General features: G+C 34.3%; 1 protein-coding gene across 2 annotated transcripts; it reads left to right on the forward strand.

Moving 5' to 3' along the window:
• Nucleotides 1-1,330: 1,330 nt before the first annotated feature.
• LOC139856832 (uncharacterized) lies at nt 1,331-9,432 on the forward strand. Of its 2 annotated transcripts, none has more exons than XM_071845542.1 (7): nt 1,331-1,572; nt 2,133-2,188; nt 2,358-2,474; nt 3,366-3,434; nt 3,514-3,562; nt 8,830-8,936; nt 9,204-9,432. In XM_071845542.1, the coding sequence occupies exons 1-6, from the start codon at nt 1,554-1,556 to the stop codon at nt 8,922-8,924; spliced, it is 405 nt and encodes a 134-aa protein (XP_071701643.1). In that variant the 5' UTR covers nt 1,331-1,553; the 3' UTR covers nt 8,925-8,936; nt 9,204-9,432. The 2 variants fall into 2 exon arrangements, with proteins under 2 accessions (XP_071701643.1, XP_071701642.1); XM_071845541.1 differs by having other exon boundaries at nt 1,530-1,667.
• The last annotated feature ends 9,018 nt before the right edge of the window (nt 9,433-18,450 follow it).

Raw genomic sequence — 18,450 nt, forward strand, 5'->3', positions numbered from 1 at the left:
AAAATCCACTGGGATAAAGTCCAAATATCCAAAAATTTTCCACTAAAATTTCAAAATCGACTGGGGGCGGGTGGCCCCCCGGTCCATTCATAAGAACGCCACTGCTCCTAACCCATAGTTGCATTATGTAAGAAACTTATACAAGCACAACTTTAGCGAAAAAGTAGACCGGGTCTAAATATGTGATTGCTGCGGATTTTCATACATTTGATAGACGGAATTGTTATTAAAGTTTTGGAGAAGTTTACGTTTCGAAGCTTTGTGAGAATCCGATTTTAAAAGCTAGAAAAATAAAATAACTTACATATGCAGCTTGTTATACAACGAGAAGTTAAAAATAACAAAGAATCATGCAATGGGACAACAGAAAGCCTTAAATATGTCAACCAACAACCTTTCTTTCATTGACTTTTCTTTCATTACCTAACTTTCTTCCTATTAAAACCAACATTATTTGACCCTTAACTTTCTATCAAGATACAAAACTTGATCTATCCTCATTTAGATTGACCACAAAAGACTTATTTTGGTTGAATGGCTAACTTGGACATTTCCAAAACTCTGATAAGTTACAAATGTATTCTAGAGATGTACATCTCATATTTCTCTTCCGTTATAAGCTGAATCCGTGTTACCATTTTGTACATACATCATCAATTCATAGGCATAAAGATCGATTATGTGCAAAGGAAGAAACAAGGAAGACAATGAGATGGAAGGACTGTTGCATGGTCTAGAACAAGCAACTACGTACACTGGACCAGGCTTCATTCCTTTCAACTTGTGCCTTCTATTATAAGAATTCTAGTTCTCTTCAAAATATATGATCTTTAACTCGGGTAAGTTCTGCTTGATGATAAGTTAGTAACTGTTTCTGAATTCAATTTTGTATATAATATATGGATTTATTTATTTATATAAGTTGTAGGAGGAATTGTTGATTAACCACAACAACTAATATATATTTATGTAGCTTTCAGGTTTGTGTTCTCATTCTTGAATGAATAGAATGTTATTCATCCAAAGTAACTTGTACACATGTTTGTGTCTCATAAAGATTTGTGCTTGAAAAAAAAAAAAAAAAACATATTTTAAAAGCTTTTATGGTTGTTATTATACAATTAAAACTATATTTATAAAAATTTATTATTAACGTGTAATACTTTTGTGCATGCTGTCTTTTAAAAAAACCAAAAGTAAATAAATTACTTGCCTGTTTTTGTTTGTTTTTGTTCTTGTGCTTGTGCTTGTGGTGATCGGGAAAATAATCAAAGCATTGGTCACAGGGTTAGATCGCTTACATTTGTGTCGTCTGAATAACTGGCACGACATTTACCTCACTTTTATCAGTGTTTTTCCCTCAAAACCTTATTATCACCATGTTTCCCCCTCAAAACCCTAACAAAATCCTGTAGCATTCTCTGATGTACTCAACCCTTCAATCAAAAGTAATAGACTGACTAAATTCCATTTCCTCCAAGCCTGTGTTTCGCAAAACCACAATAATTAGGGTTTCGATTTCAGTTATAAGGACAAGCATTTGAAGCAAAAGCATGAAAGATAGAATCGTGGGTATAAAATTATCTTACTTTTCAGTAGGAATTACGATTTACGATTGCACATGCGCGTTTATGGATGTCTTCTCAGTTTTCTATTATTTACCCGAGGTTTGCTCCCTTTGTTGTCTTCCTCAGCGTCTGAAATTGGTCATCGTCATTTTTTTCCCTCTTTCGATTTAGGATGGTTATGTTGTTGCAGATTGACATTTATCGTCAAATAAGGAGTCTACACGTTTGCTTTATGTTTGTTTGTGTCTCTGTGTTTTATTGCAAGTTAACAGACTATCATAGAGTAAAAATTAGCTAATGTACTTTGAAATTATAGATGCAAATAACTAAAATATGTCACACCTATCCTAATGTAAATGGTAAGTAAGACAGTAAAAATGTAAAAGACGGTCAATAGGTGGGTGATGTCACAGCTGTCACCACTGGTGTGATTGTACTGTTATTATACGTATATGAAATATGAAATTTGGTTGTTTGACTTTATGTTTTCATGCTCTGATTAATGTTGATTTTTGATAAGCGTTGGTGGTAATGTTGGTCGAACTTCTTTGTGTGTTGTATCAGGTAACTATTCGGTTTCGAGTACAATGGATGTTGGCGGGTCAGCGCTTCGAATTGTGGTAATCCTGGAGCTACGCTGCTTTATTTGTGTTTTACAATAGCAAACCTCAAGTTGGTATTACAAATGTAAACACACATGATAGAGTGTAATCAACCGGTTAGTCTTCAGCTCTGATTATTTTTCGACTGTAGTGTGCTTATCTGTGTTTATTATATTTTGGTGTCTAGATGTTATATCTACCTATGCATGTTATTCGGATTGCAAAAATTGTTTGGGCACACGCTCAGGGTTCGGGTAATTATGCTCCATCCTTCTCTCTGTCTCTATTGCACTTCAAACCGAAGGTGAGTTTCTTACGTTATGTTAAAATAAATGCATACTGTTTGTGAATTTGATGTACTGATACACCAATACTGTAATTAGAATCTAGATCACTTTGTGATATATTGTGGTAAAATGCATCAACATAAACACATTCAGATATTTGATCACTATACAAGAAAAAAGTCATACTGATCTCCATCTCCATGTATTTAAATCTGGCATACAAAAAGTAAAAAGAATATGAACTTTAGCAATTTTTGACACTCATGGAGGGGCACTTTTGACCTTTTTCAGTCCAGTCCAACATCAGACTAAAGGGCTAAAACAAAGTTTGTTGTAGTTACATTTCTCAGAGCCATTGAACTAGCTCAACCATTCATACTTTCATTTTTACATTCATCCAATTATTTCACGATGTCATTGATCAAATTAAGTATATTAGAGTAATACCTAACCAAAACGACGAGCTTATTCTGCATATAAACGAGCTGAATTATGTATAAACCTTCATCTTAGTTCATTAGATGTATATATTGTTGGGTGCACATCAATCCAACCCCGAAGAAAATGATAGGAATAAATGTTGTTGGATTTATCCAGGATTAGTTTACTAAATAGTTAGCATTAACAACTCAAGTATGAATATATATATATATATATATATATATATATATATATATATATATATATATATATATTATATAAAAAATAATAAGAAATTTTGAATAAGAAGATTTGAGAGATTACTTGAAAAGTATTTCTGGGCAAATTTTAACTTAGCCTATTTGACCCGTTTCTTTTTTTTAATATATTCAATTTAACCATTGGAGGTAAAACATAATCCAAATTGACCCATTCATTAACTAATGGCTGAAAATTGCCACCTGCATCTTCATCTTTGCAAAATACAGACATCCACCCCACTTAGTGAAAAAGACAAGATTCTGAACAACTATGTACCAATCTACGTTATGCTTCAGGTAACTTCATGACTAACACTATTTATTTCTTTCGAATGAAATATTCAATGTACCAACCTGCATATACATGTATGTACAGTTGGATATTATAATAAGCGAAAATGTTCTAAAATACAAAGCTAGGCTTGAGAAGTGAAATTTAACATCTACGAACATCTAAATTCTCTGTAATTTCATCTCTCTTAATTGATACAAATTTACAAGATACAACGAGGATATTTATAGACCCGAGATACAAGACCTTACTGCCCAATAAATGCAGCAACCCAACTAACTACATTAATTGCACCGTCCCAACTAACTACATTAATTGCACCGACTACCTACTAACATTAAATGTGTATTCGTATGTCTTATGTATTGTAACACTCCCCCTCAAGCTGGAGCATAGATATTGATCATGCCCAGCTTGTCACAAAACTGACGGATACAATTTCTAGGTAATGCTTTGGTGAATAAGTCAGCCAACTGTTCATTACTTTTGATATGAGGTGTTTGAATAATTCCTTCTTCTAACTTTTCTCGAGTAAAATGACAGTCAACTTCAATATGTTTGGTCCTTTCATGGAAAACGGGGTTGCTTGCAATATGAATAGCTGCTTTGTTATCACACCACAGATTCATTGGTTCGGACTGAGCAAAACCAATCTCGCTAAGAAGGTTACGAACCCAAATAAGTTCACAAGTTGTCTGGGCCATGGCTCGATACTCAGATTCCGCACTTGAACGAGATACCACATTTTGTTTCTTACTTTTCCAAGATACAAGATTTCCTCCAACAAAGACACAATAACCAGTTGTAGAGCGTTTAGTTGCAGGATCACCATTATAATCAGCATCAGAAAATCCCTCAATAGTGTGATGACCATGATTCTGGTATAAAAGACCACGACCAGGTGTACCTTTTAAGTACTTTAAGATATGAGTGACAGCATCCCAATGTGAGGTTCTCGGAGATGACAAGAACTGACTAACAACACTCACCGGGAAAGCAATATCAGGACGGGTGAGTGTAAGATAATTTAGCTTGCCAACAATCCTTCTATATTTTTCTGGGTTCATAAGAAGTTCTCCTTCGTCAGTTTTTAACTTTACACTAGGTATCATTGGTGTTTCACAAGTTTTTGCATTAATCATCCCAGAATCACTGAGCACATCAAGGCAATACTTTCTCTGAGATAAGAAAATACCTCTTTTATTTCGAGAGACTTCAATACCGAGAAAATATTTCAAAGGACCAAGGTCTTTCGTTTGAAATTGAGTACTTAAGAATGTTTTTAACTTGTGAATTCCTTCTTTATCACTCCCAGTAATTACAATGTCATCCACATAAACAACAAGCAAGATGCACCCAGAGTTTGATGAAGCGAAGAATACGGAGTGATCATATGCACTTCTTCTTAGGCCAAAGTTTCTAACTACCGCATTGAATTTTCCGAACCAGGCACGAGGAGATTGCTTCAAACCGTAAATTGCTTTTCGTAATTTGCATACTTTACCAGACTCCCCCTGAGCAACAAACCCAGGTGGTTGCTCCATATAGACTTCTTCTTGCAAATTTCCATGTAAAAAAGCATTTTTCACATCAAGTTGGTGAAGTGTCCATTGATATGTAGCAGCTAAAGAAACGAATAATCTGATAGATGTGAGTTTAGCAACAGGAGAAAAGGTCTCAGAATAATCCACCCCATATGTTTGAGCATATCCCTTAGCAACTAAACGAGCTTTCAACCGTGCCAAAGAACCATCAGGATTAACCTTTACCGTGAAGACCCACTTACAACCAATTGCCTTTTTAGAAACAGGTAAGTTAAATAATGCCCAGGTGCCATTATGATCGAGTGCATTCATTTCCTCAATCATAGCAGCACGCCATCCAGAATGAGCCAAAGCTTCACCAACAGTTTTCGGAATGGAGACAGAGTCTAAAGTGGCAACAAAAGCACGAGAAGAGACGGACAATTTATCATAAGAGACAAAGGAAGCAATAGGATAAGTATACTTACGTTTACCTTTTCGAAGAGCAATCGGTATATCAGAATCAGAATCGGAAGATTGGGTATCATGAATATCACTAGAAACATTACTCGGTGACTCACCGGGAGGATCTACCGACGATGACTGTGGCTCAGGAGCGGGCACTGATGTAGGACGGGGTCGTCGACTGTATATATATTGAAAATGGTCAGTTTGTTCTGATGGTGTGGGCTCTGGTGTGGGATCTGGTGTATGATCTGGTGTGGGATCTGGTGTGGGATCTGGTGTGGGAACTTCCATGCTATATCTCAATAAGTCATCACTCTCCTCATGATTGCGAGAAATGGTTGTAGGAAAGAACGGTAATTCTTCTTGAAATGTGACGTCTCTGGAAACAACATAGCGTTGGAGAGTTGGTGAAAAGCATCTATACCCTTTCTGAAGACGAGAGTATCCTAGAAAGACACACTTAATAGATTTAGGATCTAATTTGGTTAGGTGAGGTTGGGTGTCTCGAACAAAACAAGTGCTACCAAATATCTTAGGCTCGATTGGAAACAAGGATTTTGTAGGAAATAAAATACTATATGGAATATCACCATTAAGAACTTCAGACGGCATGCGATTTATAAGAAAGCACGCAGTTGATACGGCATCAGCCCAAAAAGGTTTTGGAACATTCATTTGAAATAATAGTGCTCGGGCCACCTCAAGAAGGTGTCTATTTTTCCGTTCCGCAACCCCATTTTGTGCTGGTGTATCAACACATGATGACTCATGCAGGATACCTTCTTGTAGCATATATGATTTAAAAGACTCTGAGAGAAATTCTTTTGCGTTATCACTTCTCAGAGTTAGAACAGAAGTATGAAATTGTGTTTTTACTTCAGCAACAAAGGAACAAAAATGATTAAACACTTCCGAGCGACTTTTCATTAAATAAAGCCATGTAACACGAGAGTAGTCATCAATAAAAGTAACAAAATATTTAAAACCAGATTTTGATGTCACAGAACACGGACCCCAAACATCAGAATGTACTAATTCAAATGGGGACGCAGCCCGCTTATTGACTCTAGGACTTAAGTGGACTCGTTGATGCTTAGCGAACTGACAAGACTCACAATATAAAGAGGATAAACCGGAAAACTTAGAACATAGTTTCTTCAGATTCTGTAAAGAAGGATGACCTAACCGACAATGCATCATAAGAGGAGAGGATGACTTTGAGCAAACTAATGATCGGGGAATTTTTGTTGTAGTTTCAAGTATGTAAAGTCCATCAGATACCCGTCCTTTACCAATAATCTGTTTCGTCGAGAGATCCTGAAAGATACAAGAGTCAGGAAACAGTAAGGCTACACAATTTAAGTCACGAGTAAGTTTGCTGACGGATAGTAGGTTAAATGAGAAATTAGGCAGACACAAAACGGATGATAAAGATATAGATGGGGTGAGGTTGATAGTGCCGGAACCAAGAACAGGGGAGGTGGTACCATTTGCAATTGTGACATACGATGAGTGTGTATTGAAGTCAGAGTAAAGATGGTTATTACCTGTCATATGATCTGAGGCACCAGAATCAATGACCCATTTGGAGGCTGATGATAAGAGACACGTGTCATTACCTGTTTCGGCAAAAGCAGCGGTTGAAGTAGTAGGTTTCACAGATTCACCATTTGCAACAGTTGAAGATGCAGCATGTGCTGAAAGATTATTCCTCATATTTTGAGTTTGCAATTTCTTGCAAAATCGTTTAGTATGTCCAAGTTCATGACAATAAAAACACTCCACACCAGAATTAGTGGGTTCTTCCGTTGTTCTATCAGTATGGCCTCCTCTTGAACTTCCTCGATAACTTCCTCGATAACTTCTTCGATAACTTCCTCGATAGCCTCCACGAGACCTCCCTCCTCCTCTAAATCCTCCACGACTGACAAGAGCAGTGTTGTGCTCAGAAACTTGAGGTGTTTTAACATCCTCGTGACGGAGGACACGAGCAAATGTTTCTTGAAGATAGGGAATTGTAGACTCGTTCAAAAACTGAGACTTAATAGCATCATGTTCTGGTCGTAAACCAGTTAGAAAGCTCATGACCGCTACTTGCTCACGTTGTGTCTGCATAGTCTTAATATCAGCACTCAAAGGCATCACAGAGTTAAACTCCTCATATGTTTTCTTAAATTCCATAACATAAGCCATTAAAGATCGATCGTGTTGTTCACCGCGATGAAAAGATTTGCACACATTAAATATTCTAGAGATATTGCTCTTTCCAGAATATAGAAAATCGAGATACTCCATAAGCTCTTTTACATACTCACAATGATTTACCAACGAAGTAACCGAAGATTCAATGGAATTCATAATTTGAAGAAAGAGTCTGGCGTCATTTTGTAGCCACAGATCCCGTGTATCATCTTTAGGAGGTTCGGAAGTAAGATGAGAAGCTTTTCCCATGCTCCTAAGATATACACGGATTGTCTTACTCCATTCAAAGAAGTTAGACCCATTAAGTTTATTGTCGGTCAAACGGGCTGCAATAGGGATAGTCTCGCTTAAATTACCATCTATTTTCTTTTCATCGCTCATTTTTTTTTTTTTTTTTTTTTTTTTTTAAACTCAGAAATAAAATTAAATAAAAGATATAAATAAATAATAGAAGTTTTGACTTTTGCAAATAACTGTCCACTAGCAAAGCTATAATAGAAGATATAAATAAATATCTTAACTCCACTTGCTAAGTGGATATAATAGGAGAGAGTACCAGAAAGTTTGAGTTTCTACCAAAAGAAAAAAAAAACAGCCGACCTTTTTTTTTTTTTTTTTTTTTTCTTCTCCTTCGGCGAGCAACCTGAAAGGTGATCGGAATCAAGAGAGAGACACTCGGACTAAACAATCGACGGTGAACAGTGATACACGCGCTCTCACGCGCCGGTGAACGGACGGAGTGCGACGGAGATAGGCGGCGCGTGTGGGTTTTGTGGTGGCCGGAATTCAAATTAAATTTCAGGGTTTGCTATTTGAGAACTTCTGAATCGATTGGCGGGGGTGGTGAGATCAGAAAATGACATCAAAGTGGCCAATTTTTATTGACAGTGACGATCGATGGTGATGACAGTGGTGATGGTGATGACAGTGGTGACTATAGACTCAAACGATAACAGGTACGCTCTGATACCATGAAATTTAACATCTACGAACATCTAAATTCTCTGTAATTTCATCTCTCTTAATTGATACAAATTTACAAGATACAACGAGGATATTTATAGACCCGAGATACAAGACCTTACTGCCCAATTAATGCAGCAACCCAACTAACTACATTAATTGCACCGTCCCAACTAACTACATTAATTGCACCGACTACCTACTAACATTAAATGTGTATTCGTATGTCTTATGTATTGTAACAAGAAGCAACTAAAGCAGCTGCTGCAGGGAAGTGGGGTCGATGGAGTGATGTGTGACGTATGGTGGGGAATTGTTAAATCTGAAGGACCGAAATAGTATGACCGAAATGTTAGTTTGGATATTGTTATATTGTATGGTGTATTAAGTGAATCGTTAATTTGTATTAATCTGGTGTTACTGTGATTAAGATACTTCTGTCAATATGTATTATTTGTCATCTTAAACCCTAATTTAGATGTTGATCTTGAAGGTATCAGTATTATATAGACTTTTATTTTGAAATATGATTTTTGTGTGTGTGTGTGTGTGTGTGTTAAGTCTCCCTTTTTTATTTGCCCTTTCTCATTCATCTACTTTCCATGGTATTTTAAACAGATATGATGGCTGAAGGGTTATGCGCTTCAAGTAAGCTGGACAATAATCCAACTCAGGGGAGCATTTAAAAGGATTGGAAAGGATATTCAATTCAATTAACAAGTCTTCTTGCTATTGGTTTTCCCATCGATTTTTCATTGTTGGTTAATATATACATTTAAATACGTAGTAACTTTTATAGACATTTTATTATTATGTATAGTTGATTCATGTTTAGGTTTTAGAGTGAATTATGGCTTATATAACTTATAATTGACTCGAAAGTGTTAATCATGATGGATTTTTGTTTAACTCCACTGTAGAAATAATGTGTCTCAAGATGAAGTTACATATAATTGCTAATCAACTGTATTTAGACTTTTCTTCTTACATTGCTCGCAAAGAACTACAAAAGGAGATCTTCTAGGCCACTGGAGTATGTGACACAGCCCAAGCGTAAGCCCAAGTGTATATATTATATACATGAGAGCATGAATAGTTGCTATTTGCTTCTTCACTTTTACGTAGTATGTCAATGATTTTGATTCACCAAATTTAATTTGTTATCACCTGGGATTTACAAGAATAATTGACTAATAGTCAAACAATTTAGCAGACTTACAAAACCAGTTTATTATGATTCAAGTTATCCGGATACGCCTGGTGGAGCAAGGAACAAGTTGAGGCATGGAAACCAATTGTGAACCCCATTCATTTTAGGCAAGTATTTCTTTGCGTTTTGTTTTATATGATGGAGATGAAAAATAAAATGATTTAAATTGGGCATATTAAGCCTATATTTTTATATAGAAAAAAGGTGGCAGTTTAATAACTTGAATTTTAAATTTTAACTGTACCTTATTTTACAAGAACATCATAAATACAAAAACCATTTATTAAACAGTTTTTTCATCTAACAGACGAGCTCCAATATTTTCCTCTAATAGAAAATTTATGCCTAACAATGACATTGATTTAATAAAATTTATACCACATAGGTCGCCACGTACAGAGTAGGTTAGTGATCTAACTGCAAGAGTGCAATCGAAGCTGGTAAGTAGTACCAACTCATATATAGTCAATCCTTAAATACTCCCTTTGGTTCGAATTATATATTGTAACTTACCATAAACGGAATCATTATACTATTCTTTTAAATGAAACTAGTTTATAACCCGCGATTTCGCGAGACTATACATAAAAACGTGTGCAATTGTTATATGCCAATGCTACTTATATTGGTGTGTAATTGATTTATAACTACGACGTATTGCGTAGTTTGTTGTATCACAGTAATATGATACATTTGATTTCGTTTAATATTAGACCATTTTTGGTTCATTTTAGTATTTGTTAGATACGCATTCTTTATTTTAAAGGCCAAAATTATATTAAAAAATAATAAAGCTCTATAGCACGGAGCTAGAAGATTACAAAGGACAAAAAAAAAAAAGTCAAGTGTTTCAATTTGACACATGATTACCCCTATATCTAAGCCAAAGAAAACATAAAATCTAATACTATCAAAGATATTACACTATTTCAAAGACTTGTCGATAAAAAGCAAATAATTTCGGAACTGTGAGATCATCCATAGAGTTGTGGCGAAAACAGAATGAACGCGAATCTTCGCCTCTTTATCTCAAACTTTTGAATCCACCCAGCTCAAAGCCTCCGCCCATGAAGAAACATTTGGCCACGAAATGTTTAACCACAAACAAACCTTTTGTCAAACTTCACGCAAAACAGAACACCGAAAGAAGACACGTTGCATACTCTCAACACCATGTTTATTAGATAAGGAGTCTATTATATATTAAAATTAAAAAACATTAACATACATTTCATGTCTTGTCTATTCACCATTTATTATATGTAATACAAAAACTTTGTAACCATCACTCGATACATTTCATGGCTTTCTTAGCATTACTATTACCATCATGTATTTTTTGCTTCAACTAATCAAGTAATATGAGTAATCTTAATCGTAATTTACAAAGCAAAATAATCAAACACTGTAATTCGAAAAAGAAAGTATTATTAAAAGATTAATGTCAATAACAATGTAAATTAGTTGAAAGCATATGTAGGCCGAAGTATATTTTGGGAGTTGAATTATTTTTTGAAACATAACTTACATTAGGAATAAAAGAAAATAATTAAGAAGATAATTGCTTACCTTAATTAGAAGATGATTAGAGGGGGAACTTCACCGATCTGGGCAAAGGACACAATTAACGTACATGTATTGTTGACTAAGATTTGTTTTAGTTGAAGTCTAATATGGAGTAATATTAGGCTGAAAGAACAGAAATACTACTCGTCTCCCATTTTGTCCATCCCCTTTTAAGATCTTTGTAGTCATATACGCTCAAATAAAAAAAGGATTACAAACATAATTGTAAATTAAGGATAGACCTTTATGAGAATAAGTAAAATGCTATACAAATTTAACCATCATTATAAGAAAAATGGATGATACTTTATGTTAAAAAAACACATATGAAAGTAATTTGATCGACATAAAAAAACGATAGCAAAAAGTAAGCAAATCATAATAACCTGTATGCAAACTTCACACTTCAAAACACCGAGGGCACAGTTGAATCATAATTACAGGTCCATTTGATTCAAAAATGTGTCTCAAATGTGTGCCTACGTAATACATGAATAAAACAACAAAAAACTTTATTTTATCACATATAATATAATGAGTATCCACTGAAACTTATACACAACATCAAGCAACATATAGACATATATACAAAGTAATTGTAGTTTAACTTTTGACCACCGTTATTCTTCTATGAACCAAGTTTAAAATTGTACAATCTATGAAACATCATAAACTGAGCTGCATAAGAAATGTAGTAAAACTTCACCATTTCAACTTATTACAGAACAACATATGACTTTATATATATCGAACACAGACGCACATGTATATATAGGATCTCAAAACAATTAGTGGTTGTTGATGCTGAACAACATATGACTCTATACATGTAGAACACGGACACGTGTGTATATATATGATCTCAAAAAAATTAGTAGTTGTTGATACCGAAACACGAAAAGTAGGCAAAACTTAACTTTTCCACGCTTCTTTCAGTCTACTGAATTACAATCGTATAAAAATTAGGTTAATGAACCTTAGCATAAAACCCGATGTACGTTTTAATTAATATTAATATCCAAATCGTAACTAATAAATCAAGTCATCATATAAACGAAATACAGATGTACTTGACCTCCAACATTCTTAGATGACGGAGTAGTAGATGGCGAGTTTTTTTGGGATGCGCCAATAATGTGAAAAACGTATCAAACAGTTATACACAACTTAAATAACCAATTTTGTGATACAACTATTTCACACCTTGTGGGTATATTCGAAAATTAGAATTACCAATCAAAGCCATTTTTCAGCTGATCTTGGGTCCCACACCACACAATCTGATATAACCCCTTAAGATATGATCTTTGGAAAGTTGACTCTCCAACCTTTCTATAAACAACTTATTTATCAAAAAGAGAGTTATGGGTTGAAATTTATGGCTTTACAAAAACAACCCACGATATTGACACAAAACTGATGCTTACCTGTTGTTCTGCACATCAAATTTCAGCACCAGACTCCCTTTTGACGACTATTTAAAACCTGCCTAAACTCGACAAAACTCTATATATCCTATATAATTTTGAAGCTTGCCAGGGATACTTTATAAGAAACATATTAGTTTTCATCAAATATTACCCATTTTCATCTTACGACCCACAAAGTAAGTCCGAGAGTTACTTTTGACACTTCTACTAAAATAGTAAAAAGTTCCTATCGACAACCCAAAACTTAAACTAACCAACTTGGGTTAACCCATCTTATACCATAAGTCTAAAATGGCATTTTTGACGTGTTGGTGGGTTTCGTTTTTCAAAAAAATCGTATATGGGTCAAAATAGCCCCCTTACAACCCAAATGGGCTAATAAATTCAAACGCGCTTCATCTTACTTATTAATTTTAAGATCATTATCAAAGGAGTCAAACTAACGCCTCAGTTTTTCTTCCATCTACAAAAGAGTATAGCGTAAAAGCATTTCATAAAGATTTGACAAATAAGTTGATAATAGGTACTGTTTAAAACTACTTTAGACCCATTTAAAATGTAAACCACACTAAAATACTTGCCTCTTAAACAGTCTAACGAAGCTGATTGAACAAAATTAGAACGAAATTCATACCTGACAGAGGCTTAAGACAGGTGGTTGAAATGTGTCAATGGAGAAGGGTTGTTGAATCATATATGACACCACAAGATGATTTTAGACTGGCTTAAATTAAATATGATTAATAAACCCTTACACGAACAGATATATGGGAAATTTTATATACAAAATCGTCAATACCAAAAAGACATCAATAACCCTAATTTGAATAAGAATTAGGGTTTCAGTGTCCTTATTAATTGTTTAATGTGAAGATGTCAACTAATTAGAATTTTGAGGATTTTATTAACGTCCATTCAGCCATTAGTAAAAATCATCTCAAAATCAGAACATGGAGGAACCTGTGCGCTACAACAGCGTTGATAAATCGACAAACCTGCTTGCTATAATAGGCTTTACCAAGTTTGTTCATCAGTGCTACGCGCCCTACTCATCTGGATCGATCTGTATCCAAGAACCTTAATTCAATCTCGTACAAGAACGATAGGAGTCTCTCTTTTTTTTTTCCAGAGAAAATAGGCGTCTATTTTTATTTTTATTAGGTTGAATGAAGCAGATATTTCATATTAACTAATACACAAAAGTTATAACTAGTATCAGGGGCATTTTCGACTTTTTATTTTTTTTATTTTAATTTTAACTAAATTTCATTTTACCAGCAGAGGCCCTCACATTTTTTTGAAAAATTCAAATCGACCCCTCAAACAGGAAGTAAAGTGTCAAATAACCATTTTCATAAAAAAATCTTAAATAAACTCCACCCAAATATTCAACGGGTCATATCTTCTCGCTCGCAACGAGTTAAATTTTTCCGAAACCATCGTTGAACTCGAAATAATTTTAGGAACACAATGTCACTAGCTATACGCAAAACGGACGTTTTTTAAAAAACGCTAAATATTTGGGGTACTTTTCATACACGTTGATTTTGCGTTAAATTTTTAAAAGTGGACAATTCCATAGCGAAATGCGGAGATGCACATATATTGTTAATTTAAAATAACATTTAAATCTCTTACGGGTTATACCTTTTAGTTCGACTCGAGTTGCGCTTCAACGACATCATCGTTAGCCACAAAATACTTTTACTAAACGCAATAAAATACATTAAAAATCGAACCCCCGGCGCGAAGCGAGAGTTCAATAACTAGTTACCCCCTATTTTTCATTTTAATTCCGTTTTATTTTTTTTATTTTTTTTTGGGAATAATATTTTTTTTTTTTGGGAATAATATTAGGTAATCTTGTAAATAAACAATGAAAAAGAGATGAAAGAGACAATTATGAGTGATTAAGCTAATCAATCATTAACATTGAAAGATAAGATTGCATCCAATAGTCTTTTTTTTGCCAACTCATCTTTTATATAAATAATCAACTAAAAGTAACTTTGTTATTATTGATAATATAGAATATAGATATAGATATAGATATATAGTTTATAATATAGTTTTTTTTTATGTTTTGTAAAGTAAAATTTAGCCCGATTTAGAGTTTAGAGTTTAGGGTTTGGTGTTTTGGGTTTATTCCATATCGTGGGTTTATTATATATATATATATATATATATATATATATATATATATATATATATATATATATATATATATATATATATATATATATATATATATATATATATATATATATATATATATATATATATATATATATATATATATATATATTGGTAGGATCAAGAGGGAAATAACCAATCGGGGGGAAGCGGGGGAAGCAATTTTTTTTTTATTTTTTGAAAAAACTTTGTTAACGAACATTATAGATTGGATGAAAATATGAACATTTAATATAGACACATTGTGATAAATGTTTTTATTTTGGCGGAAAAACGCTCGAAGAAGTAATATATAACAATTATCGTGTTTTACGAGCGTATGTTGAGGTTTTAGATATTAGGGTTTATAGGATTTAGATATTAGGGTTTAGAAATTTAGGGTTTAGGGTTTATATTTAGGGTTTAGATTTAAGATTTAGATTGAGTTTTTAACACGGACGGTTTAGAGTTTAGGGTTTAGGGTTTAGGGTTTGGTATTTTGAGTTTATGGAATAAACTCAAAACACCAAACCCTAAACCCTAAACCCTAAACTCTAAATCGGGCTAAATTTTACTTCACAAAACATGAAGAAAAAAAAACGTTAACATTCTTCACGAACAATATTATCTTGAATGTTATTTTTGTCGAGCGTTTTGCCGCCAAAATAATAACATTCATCACGAAGTGTCTTTTTTAAATGTTCATATTTTCATCCAATCTATAATGTTCGTGAACAAAGGAAGTAACCAATCGGGGGAAGCGGTGGAAGCAAAAAAAAAAAATTTCGACTTTTTTTGGAATTTTTTTCAGGCATCAAGATCACACGAAAATATGAACATTTAAAAAAGACACTTCGTGATGAATGTTATTATTTAGGCGGGAAAACGATCGACAAAAATAACATTCAAGATAATATTGATCGTGAAGAATATTAACGTTTTTTTCATGTTTTGTGAAGTAAAATTTAGCCCGATTTAGAGTTCAGGGTTTAGGGTTTAGGGTTTGGTGTTTTGGGTTTAGTCCTTAAACCCTAAACTCTAAACCGTTCGTGTTAAAAACTCAATCTAAATCCTAAATCTAGACCCTAAATCTAAACCCTAAACCCTAAATTTCTAAACCCTAATATCTAAACCCTATAAACCCTAATATCTAACCCCTAATATCTAAACTCTAATATCTAAAACCTCAACATACGCTCGAAAAACACGATAATTGTTATATATTACTTCTTCAAGCATTTTTCCGCCAAAATAAAAATATTTATCACAAAGTGTCTTTATTAAATATTCATATTTTCATCCAATCTATAATGTTCGTGAACAAAGTTTTTTCAAAAAACGAAAAAAAAAAAAATTTGCTTCCCCCGCTTCCCCCCGATTGGTTACTTCCCTCTTGATCCTATAAAGTATTTAAGGGTTACTTCCCTCTGCATATATATATATGGGCAGGATCAATGGGGAAGTAACTGTTGAGTCCCTAAAGTAATTAAGGATTTAATTATGACAAAACAGAAATTTATTTGCACTAAAATGTAATGTGCAGCCATCACATGTTTGTTTATGTATAGACAGCAAATATTGCTGTGTCGAGTGTTTAGTATGATGCCTAGTCTACCAGCACAAGGTAGACAGTATTCTTCGATTAGCACAGGATTCAAGAATATCAAGTGACTCAGCATAGAAGAACCAGCATAGCTGGTGAGCAGCATACAACACAAGACATCTATGCTCCATTACAAGCATAGTAGTTTCCTGAGTGGTCTACATCAATCGTACTATTCAACAGAAGTCAAAGAAAATGTTGAACAGAAAAGGACACGCGTCGGCGGCTGACAAGTGACCTTACAAGACCACGTGGGAATGCAGAAGTTTAACGCATGTGCAGACATGTGTTATCCTTTGTCAACGCCTAGGGAACACAACATTCTATTTGTTTAAATAAATAGTGGTGTCAAACCGAATTGGGGTGTTCCTGCAAATAGCTACCAAAGAGGAAAGAAGGGAGCACGTTCTCTGACACAATTGTCCCCACAAGTACAGACATCCTATGTACTAGTGGAGAATAGAACAATTACACGGTTAATAGGACTACTATAAATTGATGTATCCACTATTGTAATAACTAGTGGCGTGGATTTATTTATTTAGAGTCCAAACTTGTAATAGCTTTAGAATATCCTCGATAGCTATAACTTAGGTAAATCTGTATCAACCAACTATCATTTCGCCAAGGATATTTGTAATTCTTTGTGATTCAATCAATAAAGAATAAACAGTTGAAAAATTACCTTTGACTCTATTTAATTTACTTGATTGAATACTAAATCGTTTTAACTGTTAAGTTAATTAAAAAAAATTGTATTTACCCCCTCCCCCCTCTACAATACTCTGGTTGTTAATCAAGGGACCAACAACTGGTATCAAAGCTTCAGTCTTGATAATTTAATATCTTGAATCTAAATTCTCTCATGGCTGCATACTCCAATACAGCTTACCTTGAAAATGGCTCATCCAATAGACCACCCAAGTTTGATGAAGATGAGTATGAAACCTGGAAGGCTAGGTTCATGCTGCACCTTGAGTCTATTGACCCACTCATGCCCAGCATCGCTACAGATGGTCCATTCATCCCCACTGAGACTATTGATAGTGTTCCAGCTACAGCTGACACTCCTGCCATTCCTGGCAGAGAAGTTGTTCTCACACCAGTAAAATGGGATGCTGAGGACAAACATCGTGTTGGACTTGACCCTAAGATCAGAACCCTGTTAGTTATAACTTTACCTAACCATTTGTTCAAACTGATTAAGGGAAAGCTGAATGATAAGCTTATGATAGACTATCTTGATGTTACATATGAAGGCATGGATGAGGTTAGGCAAAATAAGATTATTGATTTGAAAAGAGAATATAAAATGTTCTTTGCCTACAAGAGTGAGACCCTTAAGCAAACCTTCATTAGGTAAAACTCCTTAGTGGCTGACCTGCTTACTTTGAAAATCACCTATACTGATTTTGAACAGGTAAACAAATTCATTGACTCACTGCTTGCTAAATGGAAGCCTGTTATTGACCCTTTTAGAACCACTAATACTTTAAAGAACTTTAACATGTCTTCCCTATATGGTACACTTTGGAACCATGAGAAAGCAAAAGCTAAGCTTGAACTAAATTTAAAAGAAAACTTTAAGTCTGCCCCCACCACTTTAAAATCTTCTAAGACAGATGATACTGCTCTTATTGATGCTGCTAAAAAGAAAGCTCAAAAAGCTTTACTGGTTCAAAAGTTGATGGCAGAAGAAGAGTCAGCTGAAGATGATGTGGATAGTGGTACTGGGTCTGAGAAAAGCAGTGATGATGAAGATGATGTTGAAGGGTTCGCTGAAAGTATGGCTTTGCTGGCTAGGCAGTTCAAAAGGTTCAATTGTAATAGAACCAGCAAGTCATACAAGGGGAGTAAGAAACCTAGTGTAGTGACCCGAACTTT

The sequence above is a fragment of the Rutidosis leptorrhynchoides genome, chromosome 7 (assembly GCF_046630445.1).
Source record: "Rutidosis leptorrhynchoides isolate AG116_Rl617_1_P2 chromosome 7, CSIRO_AGI_Rlap_v1, whole genome shotgun sequence".
In the NCBI taxonomy this organism is placed as follows: Eukaryota; Viridiplantae; Streptophyta; class Magnoliopsida; order Asterales; family Asteraceae; genus Rutidosis; species Rutidosis leptorrhynchoides.

What these genes read in the sequence shown, in the direction of transcription:
- LOC139856832 (XM_071845541.1), top strand. Translation starts at nt 1,622, where the DNA reads ATGCGCGTTTATGGATGTCTTCTCAGTTTTCTATTATTTACCCGAG. An exon ending in GGTCAGCGCTTCGAATTGTG is followed by an intron (nt 2,189 to 2,357) that starts GTAATCCTGGAG and finishes TTTGGTGTCTAG; the next exon opens with ATGTTATATCTACCTATGCA. An exon ending in TATTGCACTTCAAACCGAAG is followed by an intron (nt 2,475 to 3,365) that starts GTGAGTTTCTTA and finishes TGCAAAATACAG; the next exon opens with ACATCCACCCCACTTAGTGA.